Below are 9,959 nucleotides of genomic sequence, written 5' to 3'. Positions count from 1 at the left end.
TATCTTTGCACAATCATCTATCAATCCATCATCATAATCGAATTCATCTGAATCTGAACTATTCGAATAGTCGCTATCTTCCTCATCACTAAACTCACTATAATCATGGTGATCTATTTTGAAAGCAAAAACTTGTTTCTACAATGATTTCAAAACCAATATATTTATAGGAAAAAACCGGCTTTTTCGAAAAATATAGCCGTTAAGTACGCCCAGGCAGGGAGGGCCCGTGTTTCCCATTACAGACACGCACGCACAGCATCGGCATGCTAGTTACCAACAGTCATACTTTGCACGTCCAAGTTAGCGTGAAAATTATGAATGTTGTGGGCATGGCATGGTTTGCACGCCCATATCAAGCGTGCTATGTTTCCTTGCACGCCCAAGAAAGGCGTGAACTTTTCTAACAGTCATAGTGCAAGGTATGATCTCATTCCAAAATAAGGCTTGCTAGCACGCCCAAATGGGGCGTGCAAGGCCTAAGAGCACGCCCAAATTGTGCTCTTATCTCCCGAGCAGGACTTGCACGCCACCTTTGGGCTTGCTTCTTTACCAGGGTACCGAATATTGCACGCCCCATTTGGGCGTGCCCCTGCACGCCTTGTTTTGGCGTGCCAAATTTTTGTTCCCATAATGCACAAGCACGCCGGAGTTAGGCGTGCAAACCTTTCACTCCTCATTTAGACGTGTAAAAGGAGTGCATATAGATAAAAAAAAGAAGTACATATAGAAGGCCCCATATATATTATTAAGGTTAATAGCGTGTAAATTATTATTTATTTTTAACTCTTTTCACTTTACATTTAAGATAATGTAAATTAGTCAAGAGTTAGGTGTTCCTCTTAACCTATAAATAGTGACATTTTTCATTGTCAGTTACACATAAAACAAGAGCAAGAATACATTCTAAAGTCCCTGATCTCTTCTCACTCTTAATACTTAAAGTTGTTTTAAGTTGTCTCTTTATCATAATTAAGTCATCTTGTCTTAATCATTTTAAAATCAAGATCAAGGCACTTTGTCTTATTCATTTCACAACACGTTACCAGCACGACGAGCCTCTAATCATCACTTAGCAAGAATCATCAATGTGTGAAACTCTACTCAAGAGCTATTACAAAATTGATTTGAGAAGTATGCTCTATAATTGCCCACATACGGGATCTTCTATATCAGAAACTAGATTTTCTTCTTAGATCTAAAATAATTTTTTTATCAAAAATAGAAACATATTGTTAGATCTAAAACGAGTACAAATAAGATACTAGATTTACTTACTTCTTTTAGCTTCTTATCTTAAACTCTCCTCAAATTATTTCCTTGATTTCATAATGGAGTTTTCAAAACCAAAATGATGAGGATGGTAGTGATAATCATGATTATAACAATGCAAATGAAAAGCTCGGTTGAAAACCGATTACTATTAGCTCCAAACCGACAAAAAATCTCAGCCGAATCCATGAAAATGTTTTTGAAAATAAAATGGAAGGGAAGATTGAAAATGGAGTTGAGGAGGAAGAAGATAAGGACAAATGAAATGGGAGATGGGGAGGCATAAATATAAAGGGATAAAAGAGAATATCAGTATTAAAGTAATCTGTCCTAAGTATACTTGCATAACTTCCTTGAATTATACTATATGATTGTTGATTTGTTTTACGTCTCTCTCTGATTACATGTTATACATATTAAAATTAATCACATGGTATACGTGTATCTTATGACTTTGGCAATTATTTTTTCTCTTGCCATATAATGAATTAATCAACCATATATATGGTATTGAGAATACTAATTAATATTCTTCGATTTCATAATTTGTAGAAAATGGCAAAAATCGCTTAACGAGAATTTGAAATTCTTGACCTGGCTGGTCAAAGGTACCTAGAATGGAAATACGATATTGTATCTTACCTCAAGGCACATGGACTTTAGAATACCGTAGTAGTTAAAAATAAAATCACAAAACAAGAAAGGTTAAAGCTCTTGTATTTCTCCGCCAACACATACATAAAAGTCTTAAGGCTAAATATTTATTTCACGAGGATTCCTTGGATTTGTGGGAGAATTTAAAAGAATGATATGGACATAAAAATGATGTTTTAATCCCACAAGGAATATATGAATGGAATAATTTAAGGTTCCAGGATTTTAAATCCATAAATAAATATAGTAGTGCTATGTACAAGATCACTACTATGTTGAGGCTATGTGATAAAAAACAAGTAGAAATGTTAGAAAAAACATATTCCACCATGAATTCGTCTAACATATTGTTATAGCAATAATACTGACAACAAATATGAGACCTACCGGCTCAATGGCTCATCATGAGGCTAACACTGTTGACAACAGGTTCCAATATGGGAATGCCGACACATATGGTCAACAACAACGACACGGCGGTGGCCGTGGTTGTGTTTGTGGTGGTCGTGGGTGGATGAGGTGGCCGTGGAGGTTTTGGAGGCCGTGGAGGTCGTGTATTCATGGTCAAGACCACTATAAATACCGTGACAAAAATAACTTCAAGGGGAATGGTAAGCAAAAGGTCCAGATGGATCATAAAGGACACTCCCATAAATCAAAATCTACTTGCCACAAATGTGGCACAACTAGTCATTGGACTAGAGAATGTCACGTGGCTCTATATCTGGTCAAATTGTACCAAAATGAGAAGAACAAGGGAAAGTCCATGGAGACCAACTTCATTGAAAGTGCGGGTGTAATAAATGCACACATGTCTAGCCAAGATAATGGTCAATTTCTCGACTTTGAGCATATTGATGATTTTACCGTATAAAACCTTGAAATATCTATGTAATTTCATAACTTTATTTCTTTGCACTGTGTTTTTTCACTTATGTATTTTTCTTTTAAGCTTTGTAAGATTTGGTATTGATGTGTAATATATATTAAGTTCCTTTCTTATTAGTATTTTACAACTCTTTTTACATTTATGTTAGAAAGGATGAACTCATCCAAAGTGAAACTCGATAGGAAGGAGCAATGTCTTTTAGACTGTGCAACGACGCACACCATCTTGAGAAACAAAGAGTACTTACTCAGTGGAAAGCTTATGAAGGCAATGTCACCACAATATCCGGGTGCATCTATACACATAGAAGGCTCTCAAAGAGATATTTTTATACTCCCAAGAGGGACAAAATTTATTATAAATGACGCATTATATTCAAGTAAATCTCAAAGAAACTTATTGAATTTCAAGGATGTGCATCATAATGGATTTCATATGGAAAAAATGAATGAAAATGGAAAAGAATATATGTGCATCATAAGATATGAAACTGATAAAAAATAGATCCTTGAAAGGATGCCCGGACATACCTCCGGATTATCTAAGGTCATTTGACCAAACTTCTTCCACCTTGTGGCATGACCGTTTGGGTCATAAAGGGTCAGTAATGTTGCATAAAACCATAAGGAATTCACTTGGACACCCATTAAAGGACATTAAGCTCCTATCGACTAGTGACTTTAGTTGCAGTGCTTGATCACTTGGAAAACTTATTATAAGACCTTCCAAAAACAAAATAGCGAGTGAAACGGCTGCATTTTCGGAAAGAATCCAAGGAGATATATATGGACCAATTACTCCACCATGTGGACCATTTCAATATTTTATGGTGCTAATTGATGCATTCACACGTTGGTCACATGTAACTCTATTATCAACACGAAATGTTGCATTTGCCAAACTACTTGCTCAAATAATCTGACAGAGGACACAATTTCCGGACTATATAATAAAGAAAATCCGGCTTGATAATGCAGACGAATTCAGATCTCAAACTTTCAATGACTATTGTATGTCCACTGAAATTGATGTAGAGCATCTAGTAGCTCATGTTTACACATAGAATGGTCTGGCTGAATCCTTGAAAAAGCAATTACAATTAATCGCTAGACCATTACTAATGAAATCGAGATATTACATGCATCAAACTTTGGTTTGATTGAGACCAAGTGCAAACCATGAATATTCCCCACTACAATTAGTGTCTAGTAAGGAGACAAATATTTCACATCTAAAAGTATTTGGATGTGCTTTTTATGTTCTCATTGTTCCACCTTTGCATACAAAGATGGGTCCATAAAGGAGATTACATTGGTTTCAAATCCCCCTCAATCATTAAATATCTCGAACGAACAACTGGCGATTTATTTACAACAAGGTTTGTTGATTGTCAATTTGATGAAAGCATATTCTCTAAGTTAGGGGAGAAAATAATGGTGTGAATCCACATGAAAAAGAGATTAAATGGTATGCAGTAGAATTATCTCAGCTTGAGACCCATCACCAATGGGCCCACAATACTCTATGAATACAGCTCAGCATGCGTTGCTCAGATGAAGAAAAGCTACATAAAGGGAGATATTACAAAACATATCTTACCCAAATTCTTCTCTACCCATGAGTTGGATGAAGCTGGAGAAATTAACATTCAACATATCTGGTCGAGTGATAATTTGACCGACATGTTCACAAAGTCATTAAACCCCATGAAATTTGCAAAACTAGTATCAAAGATTGGAATTTGCAGACTTGGAGACACTCGTTGATCTCAGGGTAAGCATCATGCGCAATGCACTCTTTTTCCCTTAAGTTAAGCTTTTATCCTACATGCTTTTGCTTGACAAAGTTTTAATGAGGCGACATCAAGGCATCCAATGGGATCCATGGTTGCACTCTTTTTTTTCCCTTTTATTAGTTTATTTTGTCCCACTTCTGACAAGATTTTTAACAAGACAACATATTTTCATACCCCATATCAATTTGAATGTGAATATTCAGGGGGGTGTTATGTATTAGTTATTTATCTAATGCATTTATTTGGCTTGCAAGAAGTAGATTAAAGCATCTAACAAATCATGTTTGAAGTTTGAATTGAAGATGTATTATTAAGGTTAATAGTGTGTGAATTATTCACCTTCTTAACTCTTCTTAAATTTTCATTTAAAATTAGTCAAGAGTTAGGTGTTCCTATTAGCCTATAAATAGAGGCAGTATCCATTGTAAATTACACACAAAAACAAGAGAAAGAATACATCTCTAAAGTTCATGATCTCTCCTCCTCTCTCTTAATACTTAAAGTTGTTTTAAGTGGTCCCTTTATCAAGATTAAGTCATCTTGTCTTAATCATTTCAAAATCAAGATTACGACACTTTGTCTCAGTCATTTCACAACAGTCTAGAGTATATTAATTTCCGAGCATTTTTAGAATGATAAGGAGATGCTACATTCGAAGAAATAAGGATGTTAGCTGCACAGTTGGCTTATCCTAAACAACGGTAAAAATGGACACCTCGAATGTGTTAAGAGTCCACAATAATTGCATAAATCTCTTATGGAATGTGTCAAATCTATATTTATTGCATTCATTTGAACTGTTGCGAAAGCCGCAAGTGCCTCTACCTAGAGTATACTATAGTCACAGATACTTTGGCGATGAATGAACAAAATCTTGTCTTCCGTGTTGCGTATGGTACATCTTATAGATGAGTATTAATCTATCAATATAATAATAAAGTAAAATAAAAAATAATCTATTTTTCAGTCTCTCATTGATTAGGGAACATCTTCTCATTAACTCTTAACAATTCTTTACACATGTCAAATTTTAAGAGCATTCTTATTTTTGAATTATAGCCACATGACATCCAATTTTGTGACACGCATCATAAGTTATACACATTTCATTTGCTATTATATGTGACTAAGATACTCCTACTTAAAAAAAGAAAACAAATTAAAATTCAGAAAATATCTTACTCTTTATAAAAGAAAGAATTAGAATCCGATATTTTCTTTTATCTATAATTATAAAAATATTCTATAAAGAAATAGGAAATGAGAGACGCAATTATAAGGAAGAGGTAATTTCCGATGCATCTAATTTGAAGATCTAATGCTCAAAATTAAAAGAAAAAATTAAAAGAAGGAAAAAAAAAATAAGGAAGAACATTTTTGTACATGTGCTTTAAAAAATTAAAATAGGTTTTTCTTTCACTTTGTCAATTCAGCAAAAAAGAAAATCGCATGTTCTTCCAACAACAAACTCGATCAAACCCTAGCGATTGTGCTCTACTCGAACTCGCTTCTACTCCAGAGCGACTGTGCTCCCGAAATTGCCTGGAACTTGTAGGGATTGAGGGTGTGATAATCTTGGACAAATTGCACGAATCGTATAAGATAAATTTCCGAACAAAGTATTTCAACCCTATACAATGTCAAGGTTACACAAAATCTGTGTTGGGATAATTCGAAAAGGTACAATAAGTTTCAGGCACAAGAAGGCAGATCTTGAACGTAGAGAGGATGTATAAGTTTTGTAAACTTGTAGTTGTAAGTGAGACTGAAAAACTCTATTTATAGAGATAGCAAACCAAAGCATTAATGGCGGTATGGCGGTTATGGCAGTTACATTCGGTTAATTAACCAAATCTGGAATATGCCTTGTTCGGACCCCAGCCAAGGGCTCTACCCCTTCAACCCCGCAAGGGGATCCGCCCCTCGACCCTGCAAGGCTCTGCCCCTCGACCATGCAAGGGGCTACACCCCTTAACCCCGCGAGGGGCTAAGCCCCCTTGACCCTTGCTTCATATTTGCGGTCGATAACTCGTGAGCCCAACAAGCGTGCACTCGACACTCCCCTAACTTGTTTCCGAGCCTAACGTGAAATCGCACCGGCCTCTAGTAAATCACACTACTACTAAAATGTATCGATGACACTAAAATCACCAACATAACCCCCCCCCCCCCCCCCCATTTTAGTGCAATCCTTGATCTACTTAATATATATAATAATATATACAAGTGTATAAACACAAACAAGGCAAATGCATAAACGAACATGTCTTGCGATTGAATTTTCATCTTAGTACAATAAACATTCCAAATACTCGAGAATCAGGGTGTCGTAACGATTGAACCCGTCAACCCATTTGAATTCCTGAAGATATTATACACATAAGTTTCTACAACACTCTACTATTCATACTTGACACTTTACAAGCCATGTATCCTTATCCATTGGTAAGCATATACGAAGCCAAGTCCAAAATTCTTGAAGCGACAAAACTTCATGCTCACATAGGTGGTCCTTTTAATTTTGCACATGCATTTGAAAATTTTCAAAAGAACCATTAAGAAGATATACTTCAACCTAACCATCACTTGCAGGTCTGAGCACATACCTTGGGAAGATAAACACATGTGCTCCAATCTCCAACTATGATCTTTCCATTGAATTCTGCTTCTAACGTTGTGTTAGAAGGGAATTGAGTATGCCATATCTAGTAGATTTAGATGGACTTTAATCCCATCCCAATTACCGACTTACTCACCAAGTCCCTAGCTAACTCCTTCGTGAAGTAGTCAGCCAAATTTTGTTGCGATCGAACAAACTCAATGGATATCATCCCATTCATGATTAATTCTCTAATCATACTATGTATAACACCCAAGTGTCTAGATTAGTCATTGTATATTTGGATATAAGCTTTAGTCAATCTGGCAGCACTATCACAACGAATAGAATCGGTGATATCGGTTTAAGCCATATTGGAATATCATATACTAAGTTTCTTAGCCATTTTGCTTCTTTATCAGTAGCGGATAATGCTACAAACTCATATTCCATTATGGAACTAGTTATACATGTTTGCTTCTTGGAATCCCATGAAATGGTGCCTCCCCCAAGGAAGATCACCCATCCACTTGTAGAGGATGAATCTTCAACATTATTTATCCTTTTAGCATCCGAATAACCCTCTAATACCAAAGGAAATCCCACATATGCCAAACCATAATTCATAGTAACCTTCAAGTACTTGAATACCCTTGTTATTACATGCCAATGATGTCTACTAGGATTACTAGTAAATCTACTTAATTTACCAACCGCATAAGCAATATCCGGTCTAGTGCTCGTCATAACATACATCAAACAACCTATAGATTTAGAGTATTCGAGCTAATCCACAAGTTTACCTGTATTTGGCATAAGCTTTTCTTCTGGATACATGAGAATACTTACCGGAGAATATCTTCACAATTAAACTTCTTGAGTATTTTCTCAATGTAGTGAGATTATGTAATTATAATCCCTTTATTCTCCCGTTTAATCTTAATACCAAGAATATCATCCTCTTCTCCCATATCCTTCATGTAGAACTTTGATGATAGAAAACTCTTTGTTTTATCAAATTGACTTTGGTCAATGCCAAATATCAACATGTCATCAACATATAGACAAATGATAACACCTCTATTGGATGCATCAACTTGACTTTTGTCTAAAGTCTTGGATAACCAATCGAGCTTTAAACTTGTCAATTGTACCATCGAATTTCATCTTCCTTTTGAAGATCCATTTACAACCCAGTGGTTTACAACTTGGTGGTAAATCAAACAATATACAAGTATTATTTTCCATGATAGAGTCAATCTCATCATCAATTTCTTCTTTCCAAAAAGCATAATCTCTAGATTTTATAGCTTCATCATGTGTTCTTGGATCCTTTTATATACTATAGCAGTAAGAGTATTGAGATTCAATCTTATCCCTTGATCCCTAAACTAAATATAGTTGAAAATCAGAACCATAATATTTAGGTTTCCTAGCTCTTTTACTTTTACGGGGTTTAGGTGTCTCACTTGGTACATCATTTGAATGATCATCCCTTAGAGATTCATAGAAATTGGGTATAGTGTACTTTGGTCAAGGTATTGAAGATAAGCGATTCTCATGAAATTAGCAACTCTTGATTCTATAATTGTGTTTATAGAAACTGAATTATTAGGTTCTATAACATAAAACCTATAAGCCTTGGAATGCTCAACATATCCAACAAAGATGCAATCAATATCCTTTTCACCCAAGGTTTTCCTTTTAGCGTCTGGGAGTCTAACCACGGACCTACACCCCCAAACTCGCAAAAATGTCAAGTTGGGTCGTTTCTTATACTAAAGTTCATATGGGGTAATCTTGTTCATTTTATTATTAACCCTAATTAATAAATAGCAAGTCGTTAACATGGCTTCTCCCCCAAACCCTTCACTCAAACTAGAGTAAGATAACATGGCATTAACCATTTCTTTAAGAGTTCTATTTTTCCTTTCAGCCATACCATTCTGTTGTGGTGTATAAGGAGCCGTAGTTTCATGAGTGATTCCTACGGATTGGAAAAATACAGGATCATAATATTCACCACCTTTATCCGTGCGTAAGATTTTAATCAAGTCATTCTGTTGCAATTCAACTCCAGTTTTATAAATTCTGAATTTATCTAAGGCTTCATCCTTTGTATGCAACAAATAAACATAGCAAAACCTAGATGCATCATCTATAAAAGTGATAACATACTTTTTATTGCCTAAGGACGGAGTTGCATGTAAATCACATAAACCACTATGTATTAATTCAAGTATGATAAATTTCCTTGTTACACTTTTAAAATGTTGTCTAGTGATCTTAGTTAACAGGCAAGTACTACATTTTTCTACATTTTCATCAAAACTAGGAATTAAATTATCTTTGGACATTTCAAGCATTCTTTTATAATGCACATGTCCTAGACGAGCGTGCCATAATGATGAATTAATAACATTTGAAGTAGCATAAATACAGAACTGGAATCATGAGGAAATATATTTAGATTCATCATAAACATTCCATTATTATAATAACTGAATCCTATAAATACACCACACTTTGATAAGATATACTTACCAGATTCGAAAACCTGCTTGTAACCAAACTTATCTAATGCAAGGCCGGAAATCAAATTCTTGCGTAATTTAGGAACATATAAAAAATTATACAAAGTCATGGATTTTCTAGAACCGAATTCTAACACACATTTCCTTTTCCTTCAACAGGAGCGAAATGATCATCACCCATGTAAAGGACAAAACCGTCTTCCACTGGTACAAGAG

General features: G+C 35.2%; 1 protein-coding gene across 1 annotated transcript; it reads right to left on the bottom strand.

Annotated features, from left to right (window-relative positions):
* Window positions 1-7,527: 7,527 nt before the first annotated feature.
* LOC141249385 (uncharacterized) lies at window positions 7,528-7,956 on the bottom strand. Its single transcript, XM_073669604.1, has one exon. It carries the CDS (start codon window positions 7,954-7,956, stop codon window positions 7,528-7,530), a length of 429 nt encoding a protein of 142 aa, XP_073525705.1.
* Between the last annotated feature and the right edge of the window lie 2,003 nt (window positions 7,957-9,959).

This window comes from Phyllobates terribilis, unplaced genomic scaffold (assembly GCF_046119375.1).
Source record: "Phyllobates terribilis strain yellow unplaced genomic scaffold, ASM4611937v1 Scaffold_4522__1_contigs__length_59976, whole genome shotgun sequence".
In the NCBI taxonomy this organism is placed as follows: domain Eukaryota; kingdom Metazoa; phylum Chordata; class Amphibia; order Anura; family Dendrobatidae; genus Phyllobates; species Phyllobates terribilis.
This window is presented reverse-complemented; position numbering and strand designations above follow the sequence as displayed.

What these genes read in the sequence shown, in the direction of transcription:
- LOC141249385 (XM_073669604.1), bottom strand. Translation starts at nt 7,956, where the DNA reads ATGACGAGCACTAGACCGGATATTGCTTATGCGGTTGGTAAATTAAGT.